The 24,344-nt window shown below is 49.3% G+C and overlaps 1 protein-coding gene across 12 annotated transcripts in view; it reads right to left on the bottom strand.

Annotated features, from left to right (window-relative positions):
• Positions 1–21,379, bottom strand: part of CAMK2G (calcium/calmodulin dependent protein kinase II gamma) — a 120,189-nt gene extending 98,810 nt beyond the window's left edge. For 8 of the 12 annotated variants that reach the window (XR_012663101.1, XR_012663103.1, XR_012663105.1 and 5 more), the window contains exons 1-2: positions 21,144–21,359; positions 19,268–19,362 (exon numbers count right to left, since the gene is read on the bottom strand). Coding sequence is in view for 7 of the 12 variants with exons in the window: in XM_075109439.1 (XP_074965540.1) it covers positions 19,268–19,362; positions 21,144–21,208 (160 nt within the window). In the remaining 5 variants the exon portion in view is untranslated. Of the gene's footprint in view, positions 1–19,267; positions 19,363–21,143 lie in introns of all 12 variants that reach the window. The other 4 variants (XM_075109447.1, XM_075109442.1, XM_075109444.1 and 1 more) reach the window with 3 other exon arrangements.
• Positions 21,380–24,344: the final 2,965 nt, after the last annotated feature.

The raw sequence follows: 24,344 nt of genomic DNA, 5'->3' as shown, positions 1-24,344 counted from the left end.
GCTGACTCAGATGTGTTCATTCCAGCAGACAAAAAGCTGGGTTTTACTACTGTTATTCCCGCTGAGGCCTGGGAAAGCAAAGTCAAGCCTATGCCAGTCTCAGCTAGGCTCAGCCTGGGAAGATCTTCAGCACTAGAAGCCCCATCCCCACAAATCCCCAGCGGGAACTGTGGATCATGGGCACATTTGCAGGAGAATAATTAGTTTCAGACACAAGATTGTGCTCCTCCCCCACCCCCTAAATTAAATAAGCCAAGAAAGAGTACGCAGCCATCCAGTCATTCTTGGAGAATCATTTTTCTGACTAGGTCTGCACTTTAAGGATGCCATTTTTCATTATTGTTAATAGGTCTCATTAACTAGAAGCTCTTAAGCACAAGACCATTACTAAATGCAGTTTACATTGCACAAAAGCAATGCCCTTATTGTGGCAAGGGCAGGAGGGAAGGAAACAGTCTGCCTCTCCATAAACACCAATAGTTCAAAACCAAGTATTATTTGCCCTTCATTTGGGTTCACAGTTATTGCAAGTGAATTGACAGTTACAAGAACGATGGCTTTAACGATCTCCAGTTTGCAATTAAAGCATACCTCATGACTTAAAACAGGGAACAACATTTCTTTTTAAAACACAGCAATTAGAAAAAAAAAACAACACACACACCACCTCCCCTTTTTTACTTAAGAAAAAACTTTCAGAGCTTTTTGGGGTTAGTGATCACATCAGGGATTTATAAAGGTATGCAACCACATCCTTAAATTTCAAGCACATAAGCAACTTAAAGGAAAAATATTTTTTTTCCCCCTCAAACAACCAGACTCCTGATAGTGAACTCACTTCAGCTGGAAGTCTGAAACAGTGTGTGTTCTTGGAAGCCTAAAAGAAAAGGCTGTACAAGAATTTTGCTTTTATGAAGCTACAGAGCTGCTGAGCACCGAGGAAGCTGGCATGCTTCTTGCTAGAAGAGTGAGCCCAGGCACTCTCAAGGGTCAGAGAAATACCTACCCGATTTGTTGCAGTGTTTCAGTGCTCCACAAAATCTGCAGAATCACCAGGTCTTTCAGTAATACAGCTGACATTCCTGCGAGTTGTGCATTGAATTCGCTACTAACTTAATATGTCATTTTCCACAGAGAAGGCTTGACATCGTAGTCTTCATGCTTTTGATTCAAATATTGCTTAAATCAACCTGAATTTCTAGTCATGAACCGACACCCTGTTTGTTTGGAGGTGACCGGCATATGCTCCACAGAGAGAAGCACAACGATGTTTATAGCTCCAGTGTAAAAAGTTATTTCCAACCACGTGCCACATCCAGGCAGTTCACAGGACTGAGCCTGGGAGGACTGTGCTTCCCACCCGCCTTCACAGTATTAACATTCCTTTTCATAGGAGGTAAAGGAAGGGGGCGGAGGGGAAGCTTCCCAACTGTCTTTTATGTAGCCCTGCACCACGCAGAACTTGTAAGAACAGCATCACAGGATCCTACATTACTGGTTCTTGAGGCTTTCCCTTTGCCGTGTTCTCCCCTGCCCTCCACCAAAAAAATACCCCAACAAACCAGCAGGAAAATTCTTTGCAACCTGAAGGCCAACATTACGTGCAGTAGTGCTAGCACAGGTCCATGCACCAGCATTACAAGCTATTCTATCATGCTAAAGATTAAGAAAAAAAAAGCTTAAGTGCAAAGACAAACGCAATTTCCAAAACCAGAGAGTCAAGCCATGATGGGCAGTACTGTCAGCTCCTAAATTTAATAGACAATCGTTGCCAGATGATTAATTCATTTTGTCTGGCATTCTGTAACCAATGGTGGCTGAAACCTACTAATTCAACTTACAGCATGCTGGAACATTAGGACAGCCAGATGGCAGAAAAGACAGACTGAAAAAGGAGAGTGGCTGGATGTCCTTTGGTGGTAGTTTGGGGATTTTTTTGTTTTGGGGTGGGGTTTTTTGTGTGTGTGGTTTTTATTTTTGTTTGTTTTTTAAAACCAAGCTATAGGATGGCTCACTCCCAACGCTGGAGTCAAGCCTCCACCCCTTCCCCCATCTTCCACTCTCCTACTGTGGCGCTAGGAAAGTGGGTTTCTCCAAAGGGAAGCCTGTATTATTCTCTGAAGTTGTGGAGAAAACAATTGTCAATAAAAGACATGGATCTATGTTTCAGGAGTGTCCACTCATCCTGTACAAAGGGGAGAAGGGATTAATCTCCCAGTGCCAAACACAAATAACCTGAAGAAATAAGTCTGTAAGCCCTTTTTAAAAATAATTCCTCTCCAAATACGCCGACTTTAAGTACACACAAGTTTCTCATCCTTTTCTCCAATCTGTGATATTCGTCTCAAGGCAGCAAGTTTGAAATGAATTATTGAAAAGATAAATTTTCAATTCGTTGCATAACCACATTTGTGTCTTATTACAGAAAGGGAACATGAGAACATCTAACTAGTTTTCACAGTACACTTTAATTAACCTTAATCACATTCCACCTCTCCCTAGTATTTCCTTTTCCCTCCGCTCCCCCCCCATACGGATACTCCTTCCAACACCTCCGCAGCATGGTTTCTAACTGCCTCCTAAACAAAACCTGAATCACGCTGTTTGAAACGAGAGCAGTATCCCCAGCATACACGCTATTAACTCTAACATAGCTTTCTGGTCCGTTCCCCCCCATTTTTTTATTCCCTCCCCTGAACCAGCTTTCAGTTAACGACAGGTCTTCGGCTCTGTCCCATAACTTCTCATTATTCCTTCTGATGAGCTAACAGTAATAATCTTAAACACATCCAAGATTTTATTCCTCCCTGGATGCAAAGGATGTTCTGCTCTTGAAGACTTCATATTAGTTTGACATTATCACGTGATCGAGAGGGCTTGCAGCAGTACACCTTGTGCATCTACAGCTGTTTCCTTTGGAAAGACTTCAAATGCCTTAACCATACATTAACACGAATGTTTACAAATTCTCCAGGAGGTAGGAAGCCTTTGCACAAACAGGCTGATTAGTTCGCCAGAGACACAGCGAGTGGGGAGCAGGAACAGTTTCCCGACAGCATCCCATAATCTAAATTTTTCACAACTGACTAAATTACTTATTCAGATCCTGAAATGCAGCCAATTTTAGAATTTACCTGAATTCTTGTCATAAGATTGCTCTTATTTTCACCGTTAGGTACAGTTGCTGATCCTAGAGATCTCAGTTTTCATTTTTGCCACTTTACTTTTACCCACTTCAGAAAGCAACTCACTGCAGACATTACTGTCCCCATTCCCATAGTTATGATGGATACAAGGAAGCAATTTTATATCTAAGTGATCTCCGTTACTTCTTCTGATTAGTCTTCACCAACACACACAAAAAACCCCATGTGCTGTTTATCGTCGTCTGTATAAAAGCCTTCTGTATCAACAGCAATTACCTCTAGGTTTCAAACTATCTCTTATCACCCAAAGAAACCCAGAAAGGTAGAGAGTCCAAAGGCATGCCCAACGTAACGCATCTCAGAGCTGTATTCCATTAACAATAAGCAAGTCAGAGAGGAAAGCAGTACAAGGAACACACAAAAATCTTACTCCTATAACCAGCAAACTAGACTACAACTCCACTTATTACATGCTTTAGCCCACATTATTTTCCTGCCAAATGCCCACGGTCTTTTTTTCTACCTACACTCTTCTTGTCACTGTTACAGCAAAGAATATGACTTGGACTCTTTTCCTAACTCATCATGGCTTATTGCCAAGTGTTCTGGAAAGCACTTTAATATCTGCATCTCTCTCAGTACTTCCAAGTGTAAAACAGGGCTAATGCTTCCCTGCCCAACAGTGGTACTGGCAGGATCAAGGATGCTTAATGAAAGCTAGTGAGGCATTATGTAGTTTATGGGGGAACAACAAAGCGAGACTGAGGGCACATGGCAAAAAAAAAAAAAGCTGCAGGAGCACTTTCCTGGTGGCACAGAGGAGCCTAGTGCAGTGGAAGGACCTTCTTTCAGGTAGGGGAAAACAAATTTTGGGAGGACAAGGGGTGAGGGGAATCAAAGTCCTGGAGAACAAGACTAAAGACCCATCCCTTTCCATAGAAGAGAGCAAATCCCTACTAACAAAACCTTGGGGAAAACCCTACCTGGAAGTTCCTGGCATTCACTCCACCTTTACCAACATAGGAAGAGGAGCCATAAGGCCGTCCTGTGCAGGACAGGCTCCTTCTTGCACAACCCTGACACGCCTCAATTCAGCCATCACTGTCAGGGCTGTCCAGGCAGACCTACTGCATCCAGTCCCGTTTTCCAACCACACATCTGTACGACGTGGCCCTTGAATCAAATGCTATATGATAATGCAGCCACTGGTCATTAAACAGTTGGATTACTTTTGAACAAGCCAAGGAAATCTATGTTTGAACCCAAAAGATGGGAGCTTGGGAGGGAAACAAAACCACAGAATTTCTGCATGCTGCTAACGCTGGTATTCAGCAGAATGCCATTCTTCACTGCACGAGACACGTTCTGGGGCCCATGTCATGCAGCAGCAAGCCTATATTCATCACTTATTTTTTTAGCTGTTCCAACCACGTGAGAGAGGGAAGGATGCTGGAAATGCTGCCTTGATTTGGTATTTGAGGGACATGAACAAGAGGGGTAAACTAAAAGGAAAATGAATGGTTCTGCACCCATGTGCTGAATGACTCCCCTCTAAAAGGGATAATACCTCTGTGGAAATACACTCTTCTGCCAAGAAGAAACACCAAGTATCAGAGGATTAGAATAATTAAAAAAAAAAAGCCAAACCACCTATTTTAAGACTAAGTTCCCCTAGCGATACTAAGCTAAAGTTAAATTAAGCAGGGCAAGCTGTAAATACAGAGCAGGCTACCAAGAAATTTCAGTGAGAGAAGACTTAAAATGCGCATATGCGCCACACCAGTATCACCTATAGCAGAGCCACCAAAACACGTCTATACAAAAGGGCAAAAGCCACCACGCATCAGTAAGTCCACGCAGCAGCTGGGAGCACACAAGGGCCATCTCCACACCAGCGGTCTGATGCACTAACACACCACTCCACATGCACCCTGCTCAGTCCCAACTGCAGGAAATCCTGGTTCCCAGAGCTACACCCAAGCAACCACTTCCATGGGTGCGCCGAGAAACCAATCTGAAAGCCAAATGCCTTCCCATCCCCATCACTTCAATAATTCCTTACTGAAGGGTTCTTCTGAGCTTGGTTTTCTGATTGAATGGATGAGACAGAACAGGAGAGAGACCTGCTGTGATACAGAGGACAGAACAGACATCTCCAGAGAAAGAGGCAGGTGCTACTTAAGCCAACACTACCACCAAAGACTCTATGTTGTCACCCCACGGCCTTGCTCAGCTGGGCTGTGTAATTTGCCCGCATTACATTCATGCTTTGCTAGCTATAGCTGCCATAAAGATCTACTTTTTCAGGTGTTGCAAGCCACAGATCTGGGGTGGGAGAAGCATTTAAAAAGAATAAGCACACACCTCCTCTAGTCTAGACCAGGCATTTGGCAGCAGCCCAGTGCAACCCAATACATCCAGCACAGGGAACAAACTCCCTGTTAGGGACAGCCCTGTACACTGACACACAGCTCTGCACCACTGACATCCCTTTGCAGAAGAAAGAAAAACGGCAAAAACAAACTCCAGTGCAACAAAGGCAGGCTTTTTTCTTCCCCTTCCCTTTCTCTTATTTTTTTTTTCCCCCGGGCCAATTCAGTTGCAACATGATCTATCACCTTAGAAGCTCAGTGTGCTTTTCACAGGGAGTCATGCTGCACAGTCATTGTGGCCGTCTCCCTAATCACAGGTGATGTAGTGGTAAGGGACTCATGTCCCCCATGAACACCCTTACAACAGAAATATCAAGCATGCTAGCAATGAGCTGGGAGTCCTTCCTGCATCTCAGTGACATTTTCATCACCATAACTGGCCACGGGTAGAATATCCCAGGAAGCAAACCCTAAAAATAACTTCTTACAAGTCAGCCAGTCCCCCAGCAAAAGGGGAGGGAGCATTGCTTATACATGGTTAGTACAACTCAGTTATGAGAGGGACAATGAATGCCCGTGCAAACAGGAGAGAGGAAACAGAGGAGGAAAAGCAGGTGGTGAATCATACACCGATTTCTCTTGCATCACCAAAGACTGTCAACAGAGAATGCTCTCCCAGTTGGAAATAAAGAAACAAAAGAAGAAACCCAAAACCAAGTCTGCCCCGAATCCTTCTAAATGCAGTGAAGGAGGGAGCCTTGCCTGCTAAGCACCAGCGTGAAAAGGAGCACGCACTCTCCCCAGCTGCAGTCACTTTTGAGGAAGGTCCCGTGGAGCCCTCTCCAGCTCTGGCCCATGGCACTTCAGGTATCCCTGTGGGGAGGCATCACGCTTCCCAGCTACTTAACCACAGAGGACTTTTTTCACCAGAATACCCTCAGAATCTCGCAGCTGGGGAACCAGCAAGCAATCCTACAAGTGTTCCCAAGCATGGCTGATACCCAGGCAGTCTTTTACAGGGCTTCTGCACACTGGAGAAGCAAAGGGGCAGAGGAAAAGCAGAACATCAAGGCACCCACTCCTCACCATGTGCTCAAAGCCACACACTCCCCGGCCAGCTTCCCCGACATGCGCTTGAGGGGCTGCAACCTCTGCAGAGCTCCCCCTCGGAGAGCCCCGCTTGCAGCAGGGCTACCACAGCACACGGCCCCTCTCCTCCTCCTCGTACCAAGTCACTCCGCAGCAGTGCCCAGCCTGCCAGGCACACCACCCACGCAGCCCCGGCGCTTCACCTGTGGGCTTCCTCCCTGGCATCACCCCCTCGCACCAGGCAGCGGCTGCCTGTGCAATGGGGGAGGGCACAGGAACAAACTCACGGCTCACGAGGGCTCTGTGCACTTCGAGTTGCATGCAGAAGCTCACACGCTCCGAGTTGTTACAGGACATCCTGTGTTAGAAGGGAGTGTGCAATAGAGACATCCTGGCAGGGACAGCCCTACGCAAACACCTGGTTAGACTCTGTGGCGGAGTGAGGAGAGGAGAAGCATGACAGGATTTCCCAGTTCCAGGGCTGCTGCCCGTTGTGCCTTCCACATGTCTTCCAGCTCCTGAGCAGCCGGTGCAGGCACAGGCACAGGAAGGAGGGGCTCCTCGCATCAGCGCTGTTCTGCCATCCCTTTCTCCTCCTCCTCCTGCAAAAAGCCTTTCTGACCAAGTTTCCCTGTGCTATGGGGAGGACCCAGAGGGCTCGCTTGGGCTCGCTCCCTCTTGATTTACCGAGCTTCCCCACTAACAGCTGCATTGCAGATGAACCCTCTTAAAGCAGACATGCAGTAAGCAAGAGGGTAGGGCACAGAGCTGCTCCGAAGGCGACGCAGCCGTGCCATACCGGTGACTCCTCCGCCGCACACACGGAGACTACGGCCTGCGCAAGAACTCCAGCAACTCCATCTCAATCCCACTACACACACAGGGTCCTGAAGCGCACAGCTTAAAGATAAATCCCACCAAGGGAGCTCATTTCTGGGCACAACCTCCTTTCTTCTCCCCATCAGCTGATCGCATCAGGTGTCGGTGGGTTTGGATGAACCAGTTAAATAAATATCAGGCTACAGCCGGTTAGCAGGCAAGGTAACAGTGTGGCAGGGAGGCAGGTCTCAGCAGTGCCAAGTCACTGCAATGCAGGATCCAGGAATTCAGAGATGCAGAAGGAAGAATATAAACTGCTCTGGCTCAGCTGAGCTGCTTGTTTCCTTGTCCCCAAGCTGGCCCCCACCACCCCTTCAGATAAGCTAACTGCATCAGAGGGACCTGAGGTTTGTTTCCAAGATGGGGAAGGAATTTTAGCTGTGTTTTTCAAATGAGAAAAAAAACTTCAGCAGTTAACATTTCATATTTCATCAGGGAGATGGGCAGGCTGAAAAGCCTAGGAAAGTCAAGAAACTTCTTGACCATTTGTGAGGCAGTGGGAGGGAAAGCTTTTAAAACTCATCTTTGGGACCACTGAAGAAACTAAGTGTACACAGCCAGAAAGGGTAACTGAGGCATAATGCTCTTCCTTAAAGCTGGGTAACCAGCTCTGCAGCAACATAAGCTGCTAGCAGTAGCCAGAGTCACCTAGGCTTGTCAGCAATATTTGATAATGGCAATCTAAAGTGCTAACTACCTCGTTCCTCTTTTTTCACATCTCTGATGCTGAATGTGGCTGTCTGGGAGACAAGTGCGTTATGAGAGCTCGACTCCCAGTCTGCTGCTGTAGAAGTGCTTCCACACAAAGGACGAGCTGACCAACACTTCACTCTACATGATCCTTATTAAGTGCAAGAGCAATTCAGACAGACAGAGAAGGCTGTGGATGATTGCTCTGCACTGATCAGGCAACACTGAAAATCCTAATCTGGGCAACTTCATAGCAAGCAGTAGACGCAACACAATCTCCTAATCTGCAGAGCGGGCAGATTCTAGGCCAGATGACATGCAAAACAAACAAAAATGGGCAGAGCTGGAAGTCACTTTTCAATCCCACACTCCAGAAATCAGGAATATTTAAAGTAACACAAGAGCTATGAATCACTACTTTAACTTGCACTGAAGAAGCACATCCGTCATGATTGAGCTTTGTCTCTGCACTGGCACCAGTTATAAAACAAAGCTGCACAACGTAAACTCTCCCAATCTCTGCGACACAATCTCAACAGAGGACATATGATACCCAAAGCTTACATGGAGAGGCCCCGAGGCAGGCAAAATTAAACGTAACAGTGTACCACTCTTTGGGCGACCAACAAAGAACTCCTGCTTGGCATCACAAGGCTAGACTCTCTATTAGCCTCCACAAACAGCCTTCCGGCAAGTCCCTGTGGATTACAGGAGGCACTAAAGATGACTTCCTTCTTCCACATCTATCTTTTCCTCCAGCCACCCTGGGTGATTTCTTGGCCCATCACCCATGAAATGTTATATGCTTGGACACAAGGAGGTAAGAAGAAAAAAACAAAACAAAACAACATAAGAAACCAACCAGAAAAACCCCAAGATACATATGGACATTTTCAGAATGGCAGATGCTCCACTACAGCAGAAATGCTAAGTATATTTGGCAGGCACTGGAGACGAGCACAAGAGGAGGTTTAACAAGCTGTTTTCCCTGCAAAAGCTTCCAGGGTACCCATGCTCTTTGAGAGGTGCATCTAGTAAGTGTGTCCCAGAGAAAGCACTGAAGTCACATTTCAAGTTAGGTATATGACATCAGGTCTGTAGCAGCAAGCACAGCAGCAGGATCAACGCACACATCTCGCACACCTCCAGAGCTGTGGGGAACTTAACGCGCTGACTGTATGCTGCTGCACAGACAAGGAGACCCCTGGCTCAGAAGCAAGACCACCAACTGCAGACCCTGCGGAAGGTATGGCAGATTTGGAACAAAGCAACAGGATCAGGAAATAATCTCCTTCAATAGAGAAGTCAGGGTAAAACTCACCTTCTTCAGCTACCTTATGCTTACTCCCACCTGTAAAAGAAGAGGGCTTAGAGGAAGAAAAGAAAAAAAACAGTGCACCTAAATTGAAAACTTTCTAGCTCTTCTCCCTCCTTTTTTCACCTCAGACTTCAGGCTGTGTCCAACTGCTTCTTTTCTCGCCACTCCCCTGGGATTGAGAAAGCCGCCTCCTTCAAAGGAGAGTTGTCTTCAACATCAAGAAATTACACGTCTCTCTTCACGGCTATCACTTACCACACTCTACACCAACTGATTTACAGAGATGACACAGTAACAGCAGAAGATAAAGCACATCCGAATACTGCATTACTGCACTAGACAAGCTACAGCCTACATCAGTTATCTCATGTGCCTAGAAGAAGAGTGGAAGTGAGGGAAGCGAAAGAGTCCTTTCCACAAGCTTTCAGGAACTGGCTTTGGAGCCTTAACATCCTTGTTCTCGCTCACAGCCTGTATTCACAGGGGTGTAAAAAGCCCATGGGATTTGCGCTAGTAGGAAAGACCTATGCCATTTATTTCCACATATATTAATCAGTCATTTCATAAATAAATGTTTTAAGTTGAAGAAGCTCTTACAGAAAGACACCAGCTTTAATTACCACAATTTTATCTTACTAAATCTGCGGAGAAACATTTTACGTCAGTACGTGCATTGCTGCTCAGAGGTTTGCCGGGCATGACCAGATAAGCCTTTCCTGAAACAGCCTGCAAAAGCAGTGCTACTTGTAGTACTGCAAACAACCAAGCGGTACCACCTTCTGAGCTACGGGGCACTGAGATTTGGGGCACTGAGTGCAGAAACCCCCTCACCAGCTCCTTGCTCCCCAGCCAACTGAAAATCACTGGTTCTTCTAGGACCAGTCCCTGTAACGGTCAGCCCCCACAGAGGAAGGTCTAGCACAGGTTAGTGATAGGACTTCCCTCAGACTCCAGCGGAGGGCCAACTGCCCAAGCCTAGCCTCCCTGACGCACTACTGACCCACCACCCGGGCCTTCCCCACCGCGCTATCAGCTCTGACACGCAGGGACACCACTCCAGCTCTGGGAAGGGGAACCAGCGGGGACAAAAGCAGTGCGCAGGGTCAAGACCTGTACTAGCCTTAACAGCACTGACACGGTTTCACATTAGACATTTTCAATGACAACAGCCTTGCATTATCAGTAACACTAGTGCAGGCTGGTTAGCTTCGTGTTCAATAGTCTGAGACCTGCAGGCAACACTGAAACTTGATTATTTGCACCAACTCTGATGGGGAAAAGCTCTAAGCATAGAGTAGAGAGCTAGAGTTATTTGTAGGTATAAGGAATAGAAAAAGGCCAAAAAAAGAGAGAGAGACCCCCTTCCCCACATCTTACGCTTCACCTGCCACAACAACGTGAACCCTGCCAATCTACCCAGCGCAAGTGGGGTGCATCCACCCCCTCTTCCAAGAGGGAATCAGTCAGAGCAGCGCTGCCCAGCGTTTACACTGGAGGAGGAATGCCAGTCCACATTCCCCCCTGCCATCCCAGCGGCTACAGGACAGCGAGCCTGGTATTTCTCACTAGGATGCTGTCCTTAGATAATACATCATCACCCGCCCTCCTCCTCCACCCCCTCCCTTCCCTCCTATGAGAAAGTTTAATCCTCTGGCTCACATGCATCTGGTAAATTTTTCAGTCCCTGTTTGCCACTGTCATCATGGCAACAGCCCCCAGAGATAACCCAGCAGCTCTTCCACAGCAGGCAGGCTGCCGCTCCCTGCCTTCTCTGCCATTTAGTGGTTGGCTCGGTAGGCCTGCAGAGCGCTATACCCACTCCCAGGCTCATCTTTGCGGGCACCTTCCTTCCCCAGAGACGTGTTTGCATGGATTTTGTTTTTCTTTTAAATTAACTATGTCCTCATTCCCACAATGCCTACTCTTTTCTCCGAGACAGCTCTCAGCTGAACTTTTGGGACTCGCAGAATTACTCTAACAGCAGCACTACAAAGAGAGACGCTACCTTTGCTGCCCTGGAGAAAACGGGTCTTGCGTTTAACAGCCCAACCACCTGTGCCTTCTAGCAAAGGGAAGAGGTTCGCTAGCACCCTTCTCAGAAGCAGGACACTAGCCTGGACTCGTCCCAGTGTCACTGCCAAGCAGACTCCAGCCACAGGAAAGACGAGACAGCCCAGAGCTGCGGGTGCTTGGATGACAGACAACTCAAGATGGGAACTTTGGACTGAAACAGCAGGGCAGCGGGTCACTGCTTTGGAGAAATCTGTACCTCATGCTCTCAGGAACAGAACGCAAAAGTGCTGAGAGCACACTATCACATCTATACACACACACGCATTCTCTCAAAGGTCATCACATTTACTCACATCTCAAAGACAGGGAATTCTCCTCCTGACTCTGCCAGGAGCAGAGCGAGACGGATCCTGACACCAGGACGAAAGCTACACTTATCTCCTCCTTTCCTGACCCGTCATAAAAAGGCAAGATACAATATCAATCAGTTCTCCTTACATCCCTGAATTATTCTCAGAGTTGTTGGGAATTACCCGCTTGCACCAACCCCCATCCTCCCCAGCCTGCTCATCTAACAAGTGGGAGCAACAGGAATTCTGCAGTATTCTCTGGGAGGAAAGGAAGAGTGTAAAGCATCATTACTAAAGGGACATTTCAATCAAAGCATTATAGATTAATACAGTTACCAGTTAAAGTAACTGATCCACAAGAGACAACATTCAAAACAAATTCAAATTAAAACAAGGGAAGAAAGCTGGAACTACAGTTGTTACATTGACATTTCCCCTACACACTAAAAAAAAAACTATCCAGAGAGCACCTGAAAATTTTAGGTACTCATTTGCCCATCAGAAACCAACGCACCTCTGCTTCCCCCAGTATAACTGCTCTGAGCACTGACATCACTCTGTTGCAGGCAAACACACAACAAGGGGAGGTACTCCACATTGCTTTTTACAATGTTCCAGGCTTCTTTCCTGTGCTGGCGATCCTGGTGCCAGCTGATATTGCCCTCTCCCCCCTCAGTCAAGCCAACAGCAGTAGCTCACTGTCAAACACTGGCAGATTAACTTTTTTTTTTTGAAGTCAATTATGTTGGTGAAAACCAGCAGGTTTCAACAACAGAGGAAAGAAAAAAAAACACACCTGAAACACCAAAATAGGTAAGAAGCCAAAACTAATGAAAAAAAGGGTGATGCCCTGGTTGTCAGGGTTGTGAAGCAGATAGATGGTGTTCATAGGTGGCACAGCAGAGAGATTTGTATATTAGTGTGCTTCCCCTTTATAAACTGTCTTCACCCAATTTGCAGGGCCAGAAAAACTAAAACACTTTCACGACATGGAAGGGAACAAAAAGATACTCATAGTCCTCTCAAACCAGTGATGTTAACCCACCTTATTTTTTTTTTGGGGGGGGGGGGGGGGGGGGGAGTGGGAAGATGTGTGCAGGGAGAATGAAGCACTCTTCAGAAATTTTTTTACAATCCACAGACGAGTCCTCTCTGGCAGTTATGGTTTTGGCACTGTCCAGAGGATTAAATTTGGAGGCAGTGAAATTTCCACGCTACACCCCAAAACCAACAAATAAACCCCACAGCTTTGGCACTGGGCCCTTACAAGAAATTCAAGTAGCTCTCCCTGCCCCAAACATCTGAAGTGTGCTGGACATCCCGCTCTTCGCTGGAGGGACACCTGGGAATATTTCAATCGTGGCTTGCTGATCAGGGTAAATGCTCTAAAGCCCAGGGCTTCGGGACACACATGGGAGTCAGTTGAATCACATCTCCGCTGTACACAAATCCAGTTTATATTGGGGAAATAAGAAACCCAACTCTCTCGCCAAGCCCCTTTCTCCAACCTCGCACAGAGGCTGTAGGAGCTCCTGCCCAATCTGTGTGCGCACTTCCCCCCCTCCTCATTGTTAACGCTGGAAATTTAATACTCAATGTGACCACTCAGAAGACAGACATGAGCTGAAATCCTGCCTGCTCTGTTCCAACTCCTTTATAAAATATACAGTGTAAACTGAGAGGCAACCTGGGGTAACCCCAACCATCACCGACATTCACAACAGGAGGAAGCCAGCTTCTGGCCACAGCAAGCCACAGCAAATGCAAGGCTTCCACCGCTCGCCACCCTGCCAATCTCTGCTGGCTCTCACACCAGGGCGCTCTCCTGCCTGCATCAGTGCGTAGGGCAGGCGAAAAGCCAGGCTGATCCCCGGCATCTTCCCACCAAGCTCCCAGCCCCAGCCTCTCCTCCAAGGTCAGGGTCTCTCCTTTTACACACACCCCTCCTCTCCCCCAAACACCTCTTCCAGTGAAATTTCCCCTAGTGAAGTACACTGCTTGAGCCCCTTTTCCCCTAAGCAGGGCTGCAGGCAGAGGCGGCGAGGAGGAGGAGGGGGGGGAGGCAGGCTGCTGGCAGAAGTAGAGGGCTGCAGTTTCTGACATCAGCAGAGCAGCCCCCCCCGCCACCCCTCGCCGCACGCATGTGTGCTGCGGTGCGAAGCGGAGAGTTCAGCCACTCGCCATCCATGCAGCCACCTCACCGATCGCTTCCTCCCCTGCAGCCCCCAGCCCGTACAGTCGCCCCGCCAGGCAGCCCCCAGCCGCACACAGCACTCCGGGGGGGGGGTGCAGTGCACGCTGCTCTGCTCTCCGCATCCCTCCTCGTGCGCAAGGACCCCAAAAAATCCCCAACCGTCGCTGCAGCTGATCACAGAATCACAGAGTCGTTTAGGTTGGAGAAGACCTTTAGATCATCGAGTCCAGCCGTTAATCACAGCATCTTAGACTCCTGAAAGGCAGCAGAGGGGAGGAGGAGGAGGAGCTGGGATGCAGCAAAGCGCTTCCCGCTCAGCCTAAGGCCCATCCTGCAGGAGAGGCAGCCCCTCTCCCACCCAAATGACCAAACCTGATTTGGCTGCTCCGCAAGTACACTGAGCAGACACAGTTTGACTCGCCATCCTCTGCAGGAAAGGACATTTGTCCCCAACCTACAAACACAGGCACATGCAGAGGACACCTATTACAGGACATTTCTACACCAGTTTGGATTTGTGCTTCGGCCATCTGTGACCGGTGTGCTGGGCTTCCCTCGCTTTCACACAGAGCCGATCTGCCAGGCTGCAGTGCACCACCGCTGCGTGCAGCTAATTCAAGCAGGTTTGCTGTAGCTCACAGCAGACTTTAAACCTGGCAGCCACAAGAGCAGTCCCAGAGGGTCCTAACGCAAATACTGGCTGAGAACAGATCAAGACAGAGGTTCGGGACTGATGCTGCTGAACTTCCTCTGCAGTATTCAAGCTCAACGTTTCAGCGTCCAGGGAAACTACTATTGATGCCTCCAACAAAACATACTGTAAAGCCCAAATCAGCAATCACTTACGGCACTGAAAGCGAGGACAAGAGAGGTGTATGGAAAAAAAGCTGAGTCGGAAGTGCAAAGAGAGCTTTTTTCCTGATGGGGTTTGATACACAGAAGTAATTCCCTGCTCCTCCCACAGACCGCATACTCTCCTACAGGAACAACAACAAAATAACTGGGTAGACTGCAAATTTTGACCTGGTTTACAAATCTGGAAAGCTGGAGAGCAGGGAGAGAATCTACCTCTTTATTCCACCGGCCGGAGCAAAGCCACAGTAATGAGAAAGCAGTGAAGCGGTCTAACTTCCAAGACAACTGCTTTGCTTTCTTTTTTCCCCCCATCAAGAGATGTTACTTGCAAGAGTTGAAAGATACAGATTTTCAGCAGCAAATGAAATTTGCTGTAAAGCACAGAGATTGCCACACCCCCCACCCTAAAAAACAAGGGCCAAAAATCCGACACATGGTGGTAGGATCACTATATACTATTTGGAATAAACAACACCCTAAAAATTATCACAGGATAGAGCTCTGACCACCTCTTTCCAACGCAGGACTGCCTTTAAGTATATGCTGGAGAGTCAAACCCTGGATGTTTCCCTACTGCTACTAAAGCTACTGCTTCTCTCTTGATCCTTTTGATCACTGCAAGCGATTCTACTTTATTTGAACTTCACTGCTGCCCGGGAACTGAAGCACTATTTGCTATGAATTTTCATGTTCAAAAGTATGCTGGTGCCACCCACAAGACAGCTTCCAAAAAATTAGTTATTAGTTCCCTCTGCTCAAAGCTCTGGTAAAAGCCCATGTGTTCCATCCCTTTCGAGTTTCAGATGGCTGAAGCACTGCGTTTCCCCCCATGTGTAACAACAACTGCTCTTCTATCTCAGCTGGATGCTGACTAAGGTAAAGTCTGTTTCCCCTCCCTTTCCACGATCATTTGGCCCCCATTTGAAATTTAAGTTCTTGGCATACTCTTCACTGGGCAGTCTTAAGTATCAACACAACATGAATAATAGCAAATATTTCATTAAAGCCAAAATATGAATTTTAATCTATACCAGCTCTCACTGACATGATTTATTAAAAAAGACAGAACAGCCATCCAAAAATCAGACAACAGAGAATGAGAAACTCTCCTCTCAACATCTGACTTCATATTTTACAAAGGGTGAAGCTTACGAGACTGAAGTTGTTAGGACCGCCCTTCAAAGACCAGCACCACATTCATCCTCCTTGCTTTCCCAGAGAAGCCCTGTAACAGCACCATGCCTCTTCAACTCTACGGCGTTAAGAAAACAGTTTGATAAACACGTCAAGTAATACAGAACCCTTTAAACGCGCACAATTCACCCTGAAGCGTTCCTCTTCCTCCTTTTCAGCTACATACAGCAAGCTATTCAGCTCTTCCCTGTCAGCTATCTAGTACTTCTTCATCAAGAGTCTTGAAAAATAAAGGCAACAGGAAGTACTGCAGAAGGGGAGCAAGGCTTTGTTATCATTTCCCTGGACATAATCAAGGGAAGCCCTACAGCAGACAAAACTCTGTGAAACAGCAACGGGCTAGTCATACTTAGCAGCAGCAAGATGCTGGCTCTTGAAGTAGCAGTTACTACATCAGGTAACCCTACACGTTCAAATTCTGCTAGAGAAGGTACAAAACGTTCAACATAGCTGTGCTTAAGCTGGAGAGGGGCAGGGTGTCCCCACATGAGGGGACATTCTGGTGCTGCGACCAGGCCTAAAAGAAAACCAGCAGGGTGGGAGGCAGGTCAGGAGGGTGGGCGCACCTGCGCGACAGCTGGGCGCACGGGAGAGCCCCGTGCCCGTCGTATTGCCGGGCAGAGACGTGGCCTCCCCAGGGAGAGGTGCCAGCTCGGGGGAAGGAAGCATCAGGCAACATATAGCCAGATACAGCAGAATTAACGCCGTAATTCTCCTGAGTCAGGCAGCTTTCTAAAATGCCTTTCCCCGAGACTTACATTTTCAGGTTGCTGAATCGAATCTCCCTAATCACTGATTTACAGCTGCATAGTTTAAATAGCACACATTTTTCCTTCAGTGCTTTAAAGACCGATTCCAACATGAGTTCACTAAGTTCCTATCAAAATACTCGGTCTGTTTTTGTACTAGCCACTTGAGCTACCAGCGAACACAGCTGGAATAACTGAGGAACCTATATATTCAGCTGAAGTCACCGTCCACTTTCCACTGTAAATGCAGTCCTCAGATAAGGCTTCAAGGTAACCTGATCAGTCCATGGTTTCTGATATTCTTCTGTACTAGCAGAAACACCCATTTCCTTTCTCGGCTCTCCCCACACCTGCCCTCTATCTAACCAATACCTTTGTAAGTAAGTCATTGCCAGCTGCCTCGAGTTATATAGCTGAGGACCAGGCCAGCCTCCCCAATGTATTTTATTTAAAGGAAGGAATGAAATCTAGAAAGTAAGCAGTAGACCAAAACATGGCCTGTATCCATGCATACTTACTTTTCCTACTTGCTGGGTCATAAAACTGTCACCACCTTAATATGAAAAACAATTAGCAACTATATGTTGCTCCCTCTGTAACTCATTAGGTGCCCAAAGACTTAAAAACTGACTCAATCAGTTCTTTTGCTACTTTTAGACTTCTGCTAATATGTTTCTGAACTTTGTTTCAACTCTATTCATCCCGCAGTTTTCTCCATTTTTCTTATCTCCAGAGATAACTCCAATACCACCTCCTTTGAAAGGAAACGGTTCCTCATTTGCAACTAATTGATCAAGCTACCCTCTCCCTTCTCTAAGCAGGCTTGTGTCCACTAGCGTGTGAGAAGATGGCTCTCCTAAGCTTTAGTCCTCCCTACAGGATGGACAGGGGGAGAGCTCTGCGGAGCAAACACAGCATTAACAGCCATCAGCAAAGCAAAGCGACCCTTCAAACCTCTCCCATACTAACTTGGACTAATTTTTAACTCAAGAGATTGGATATCCCACCTACATCAGCAGGCACTGTCACCTGTCTGTGGAGGGGACACCAATTCTCACAGGATCTGCAGCCACCTCCTAACCAATCTAGGCTCCACTGCCTGGTGCCTTACACGGCCTCACTCAGGCTGGATACCGAAACAACACATTATCACATAGGCTTGCTTCCACAAAAAAACCACCCCAGCCTTCGCCGTCAGCACACTCCACTGCTGACACTACTTCATGCAAACTACAGTAAGTGGAAATTTTTCACCATTCTTCAAGCCGCCTTCTGCTCTTATCATCACATTTTGTATTCCAGCAAAAAGAACACATATTCTGTTTTTCTCTTTTATAGGGATTAGGCTAAACATTCTTCACTTCTACATAATTTGTCAAGATCATTTGCCTCCTCCTCCTGCTGCTTTGTTTTCCACTTCTCAGTCAACCCCCCCAACTAAGCCATCTATTCAACTAGCAAGGCAGTCAAGGGCATAACACATTAATTTTGTCAAATCTGAAAGGCCCCTAAGGACTTGGATCTTGTCTTGTTCACCTCTTCTAGAAACAGATGCCTCCAGCATGTTGACTTGTTGCACTCTCTGCTTTCAGCACCTTTTACTGCAGTTCAGTTTCTCTCATTCTCCCCCTCGCCCACCCCACCCCTGAAGAAACTCTGACCCCTCTAAGAGATTCCCTGCACACTAGAAGACACACATTCCCTGCATACTACAAGGTACACTGCCCTCTGTGCATATGTACATCCCTGGAAAACGGAAGACAAACAGCGTGGAGGAAGAGTTAAGATTTTTTTTCCTCTTTTCACAAGACTTCCGTCAGGTTTCAGGTTTTGGAAGTCTCCAGAACAAATGAAAGCAAAAAATACTTGTTCTAATTTGTTGAGAAGTTAAATTCACAAGATCTCTCCATCCAACCTACTCCGGCCTTTGAAGGTACGCTTGTTACTTTCCAAACACAACACGTTTAACTACAGCATGAAAGGAGCAAGGCACATAGCATCTATCCTTCAAAACAAAAAATAATCACATCTGCTCTGGGAAGACACATCTCCTAGGTAGAAAAGACATTCAGCAAAATCAGCCTGCGACACCTCTCTTTATTATGAGTGATCAGTACACGCATACACGTAGATAAATCTTCTGTAAGCATACCTCCAGCTCAGCTTGCAGAAGAAAGATCTCAAAAAGAAAAAAGACAACATCACTTCACAGTGTGTCCATTTCCAAACCCAGGAATTTGTCTATCACCCTACGCTACCTCCTTTCAGTCTCCTCCTTGCCTCACAACTCAGTTATTCTGTTACGCTGGAATAACAACTTAGACAAGCAATTTCAAACCCCTTAAAATTCTTACAGCTTCAACTGCAGCAAAGTATTTCCTATGAATAAAAGGAAGAAGGGTGGATCGAGACACTAACCTCTGGCTGACAGTTTTTTGGTGTTGATGATTTTTGCAGCATATTCCTGTGATGAACTCTTCTTTACACATCTGCGGACCACAGAGAAGGCTCCCCTAGAAGAAAAATAAAGAGGGTAGGAGCTATGAAACTGAAAATGAGAATACAATAGAGGCAATTTCTATCCCCAGAGCACGCCAGGTTAAAGACAGGGCAGATGATGCACCGAGGACATAAGCAACACATGAATAGTGCATGCTGTCTGATCAGCAAATAAAACCTAGTGTATATGGTACTAAAGGCTTCTGACGCCCCCTCAAGCCCCCTCACAGAGAGCGCAGTAAGAACAGCACACTGGGCACGGAGAGGGAGACCGCACAGGCACAGAAACAGGACGTGGCGGGACTGAAGAACGGGAGACAAGCAGCCCAGAAGCACGCTGCAAACACGAGCCCGCAAGCGCATCTCCCGAAGACAGTATCCCCAGCAGCTACGTCAGAGAACCAGGACTCGCTCCCCCACATTCAAGCGCCAGCTCAGTCACAAAATCGCTGCAACACTTTGCAGAAGTTACTAGTTCTCTTATATCTCTCTGCCCACCTGCAAAATGGGGATAAGCATGTACCTATTAATGAAGTGAGTAGGAAGCTATGAGGCTTTGGTCATTTTCTCAGGCTGGAGCTACTGATATTACTACAACTATTCCAAAGAGCCACTTGGAGAAGAGGTCTGAGAAAGAGGGAAGGATTTCTGTGAGGAAAAAAAGAGATAACACAAGCGAGAGCAAGGCAAAAAGGTAGGGACTCAAAATCTACAGGACTACACAGATCAGCACTTGAAAGTGGTCCCTTCTTTTAAAAAAGAAAAATAAATAAAAAACAAAACGCAAAAAAAACAGTGTGGGAAAAGAATAATAACTGCCTTTAGAGGAAAGATCTGCAAAGGGGAAAAAGGACAAATCAGAGCAAACTGGCAGAAAATTCTAAGTCCTTCAGACCAGGAACGTGAAACCGCGTCTATGGACAAATGCACGTATCTGAAGTGTAAGAAAGAAGAACGGAAGCCGCACAAGGACCCCACAAGACAAGTTAGCCCTACAGAGAGCCTAAAATAGCTTGAATCCTCCCGATGCTGCAGAGTCCTGCCTTTTCCTCCCCTTCCTCACCCTCCACACACAGACCAATAAGCAGCAAGGTGAGCACCAGCACGGGGGCCCGGGCTGGGCGACACACAGCCGCAGCGGCGTGGGGAGGGCCGGGGACACGGGGCTGGCGGGGAGCGATGCAGCAGCCGAGCCCAGCACTTGGCGCAAGGAGGGAGGGGGAGCAGCAGCACCCCGGAAAGCGCCGTTCCCCGCAGTCCCACCCTGCCCGTCGCTACGCTGCCTTCCCGTCCCACTGGGTCCCCCCGCAAAAGCCCTGTCCTGGGCACGGCAGCAGCTCTGCCCATGCGGGGGCAAGTGCGGGGCGCGGGAGGGAGGGAAGGAGGGAGCAGCGCGGTGCAGTAGCGCCCGGTCCTTCCACAGGGACAAGGAAACGGGGAGCGAAGCATCGCAGCGCAGGAACAGCGCCGTGTCCCAGCGCAGACACGGCTGAAGGAAGCGGCAGCGTGCAGCGGGGAGACGGTGCGGGGAGGAGCAGGCGGCGGCCCGGTGCCGGCAGGGCGCGGGGGGCACGGAGGAAGTCCCGGGGTGCAACAGGAGCCCGCGGGGACAGCCCGCCCGGCGCCGGGGCGCCCCGCAGCACCTCTCCCCGCGGGGCGGGCGGGGGGTCGGGGAGCGGGATTACAGGGCGGCCGCTAATCGCCCTCCGGCCGCGGGGCAGCCGGCGCAGGGCGCCCGGCAGCGCCGGCGGGGGACCGGGCCGGGGCGGGCGGCGGGGCGCGGCGGGCTCCGTACTTGCCGAGCTCCTCGTAGAGCTGGTACTCGTCGGTGAAGCGGGTGCACGTTGCCGTGGTGGCCATGTTCGGGCTGCGGGAGGCTCAGCGCCGCTGGGGCATGGGGCAGGGCGGCCGGGCCGGGCCGGGCCGGGCGGGCGCGCTGCTGACGGCCTCCCCTGCGGGCTCGGCGGGGCGGCGCGGGCTCCCCCGCGCCCGGCTCGGCGCTCCCCGCTCCGCCGTGCACAGTCACCGCTCGCCGGGGAGGGGAAGGAGGCTGAGCCTGGCCAGCACCGCGAGAACTGGCTCGGAGACACCCCGCGCCGGCCCCCTCCCTCCGCCCCTCCGCCGGCCCGGCCCGGCCCGGCCCGCCGCGGGGTGGGGCCGACGGGGGCGCTCCCGGGCCGCGCGGAGCGCCGCCGCCCGCCCGGGGGGTGCGGCCGGGGAGGGGGGGGGGGGCGGCTGCAGGCGGGGGGAGGGCCCTGCAGCCCGACGGGGGGGGGGGGGGCCCTGCAGCCCGGGGCGCGGCCGCCTCCCCCCGCCCGCGGGCGACCGGGCGGGCACTGCAGCCCCCGCGCACTGAGGGAGGGAGGGCGGGCGGGCGGGAGGACTGCGGCGGGCTCCCCCCCACACGCGGCCCCGCCCCGCAGGCGGCTGGGGGCTGCAGCCCCGCGTCTCTCCCCGGCGCCCGGCACACGGGGGCCACTTCCCTCGCTTCCCCCCGCGGAGGGCGCCGGGCCGGGCCGAGCCGCGGCCGGAAAAACTTCCTGCGTGCAGGGGGCGGGGGGGCCGCGGCCGCCCTCCCGCGGCCGCCCGTCACGGGGCTAATGCCGGCGCGGCCCGCGGGCTGCCGCCCCGCGCGCTCCCCGCCGCCCCGCGCGCGCTCCGCACGGTGGCGGAGCAGGAGGGGGAGGCAGGGGCAGCTGCCGGCCGCCGTGCCCGCGCCCCGCGCCCTGCCGTGCCCCCCGGCCCGGGGGGGGTGGCCGGCGGGAGCGAGCCCCTCGTGCAGGCGCAGCGGGATGCCTTCAGGCCGCTCACCCGGGGGCTGCGGCGGTGGGAGCGGGGGGCAGAAGGCGAACAGAAATCACCAGTCTCCGACTGCAAAAACAATCCCAAACCAGCCTCCGCACTGCCTCTAACGGCGTGCCCCCCGAGTGCTGCCTGCAGAGCCGTTATAAGCAAGTTTATTTCCACCTCTTACTCAAGTCTGTCTCTGAACAATTGCCAGATCTGCTTAATATGCAGATTTATATAGAGCAGTCACTGATCCAGCCAGAGAGGGGAGGGCTGCTCTGGCCTCTGCTGCACAACTGCGAACGTAGAGAGACGGATGAGTGTACCGTATGCCAGGAGCAGTATTAAACTGATCTGAAAAATGAAAAGTACTCTATAAGTACCATGCGTTACTGCTCTGTGACTGGACTGGGAAATTATCCTGTTATTCAATCACATGAGAAGCAGTGACAGCGGACAGCGGCATATCCCCCCGACACCCCGTCTCCAGGCTAAGCGCAGCCAGTCCGGTGCTGCAAAGCCTACGCCTAAGTAATACAGCGGGCAAAATTCACCCAGCCTATGCAGAAAGTAGATAGGTAGCAAAAGTAGGACAATCTAACAGTAGCGATACAACAGAGCAACTCTTTTAGAAGGTGATTATGAAACAACAGCATTCTGCATCTTCTACCGTGCCAGCATTTGAACCTGGAAACCTGCTGACCCAGCAGAATAATTCAGAGAACTATCCAACAGGTGCTACTCAGTGAATCTGCCTCCTGCAGAGCAAAAACTGCTCCAACAGCCTCATTCAGCGGCCCACCAGTTTCTCTAACAGCTCCAAGAGCCGCGGGTGAGGACAGCAGTCTGACAACGCACGGCCCTTGCCGGGGGAACCGGCTGGTCACAGGGAACTCTGGTGGGAGATTTTAGATGTGGCAGTGGGCAACGTGGCTGCTGCACAACCTGCGGTGCGCTTCCACCGTCCAAAGTGAAACTACGTGTTCTCTGTGCAGGAAAGCTGAGCTGTTAAGGTCGTGCTGTGGTTGCGCTAGGCCATGTGGTCAAGATACATGCAAGCCGGTCCCCTATGTTAAAATGCACGGAGCAACTGGAACAGGACCCTGTTCTGCTCTTTGTTCCTCAACACAAGAACTGCGGGTGGATGTTTAAGACCAGATTTTAGCAGGCCGTGCTGAATGAGCAGCCCAAGGGAGAGAATCTGAGCTTTTGTGCGTTTGTCCTGTGTTCCTACAAACCAAGTAAAAGATGATGAAGATGGAAAGGGGTACAAGCCACAACAAAGAAATACGGCAACAGCAGAGGTTTACCTAAAGCCAAGTATGAAACCGAGTGAGATTCTGCAGTTGAAAGCCGTTTTAACTGGACTCGAGGGCTGTCCCGTGCCCTATACAAAGCCCCCCATAGTATTTAAGAAGCCTCGATTGCCGTGGTCTCATAAAAATACATGAGAAGCATAAAAAGTGGGAGACGGAAGAGGAAGTTTCTCAGTTTCAAGTGTTGCAAGGAAAACAAGAAAGGGAACAGAGAAGCAAGTATGGAAATAAAAGCTAACCATGTGTTATGCATAGCAAGTGCTACAGAAACAGATTGCTAACCGAGAAACTGTGTTAACCGGGAAGTGGGATACAAATTGAGTGACAGACTTGATTAAACCAAGTACTGAGTGGGAGACTAAATTATGGGAGTAGAGTTTTCAAAAGGAATGTAGGCAAAATGAAGCAGGAGGAGGGGTGGCAATATGGATAAGAGAGTATTGTGTCAACAGAAAGAAATATTGATGTTCAGGCTGACATAGCAGTCTACTTATACCGAGAGTAAAACTGCAAACGGAGGTGAATCTTGAACGGTGCCTGGGCAGAATAATGTCGTGGGGACCAGAAAAATATCAAAACAGTAAGAAATGGTTTTGAGAGACCCAGTACACTAGTAATGGGAGATTCAGCTAATGAACAGTAAGTGAGATTCTGACTTCAGTTATGCGGGAATGAAATCTGGAAGTAATGCCACGCTTTTAGTATTAGCCAGCTGCAGATTTCACATTAGCAGAGTAGCTGTTTTGGTCTCTGCCTTTTGAAGTAGCACAGGTTGACTTATAGAGTACGCTGAACTGTCAGGGATCTGTCAGGGATTAATCTGATTTTAATGACTGGAGCTGAGTAAGAGGCACTAAAGAAAGTAAGTGAAATGCAAAGGATTTAATGCAAAG

This window comes from Phalacrocorax aristotelis, chromosome 14, assembly GCF_949628215.1.
Source record: "Phalacrocorax aristotelis chromosome 14, bGulAri2.1, whole genome shotgun sequence".
NCBI lineage: Eukaryota > Metazoa > Chordata > Aves > Suliformes > Phalacrocoracidae > Phalacrocorax > Phalacrocorax aristotelis.
Note: the sequence above shows the minus strand (reverse complement) of the source record. Positions and strands in the feature narration are given on the sequence as shown.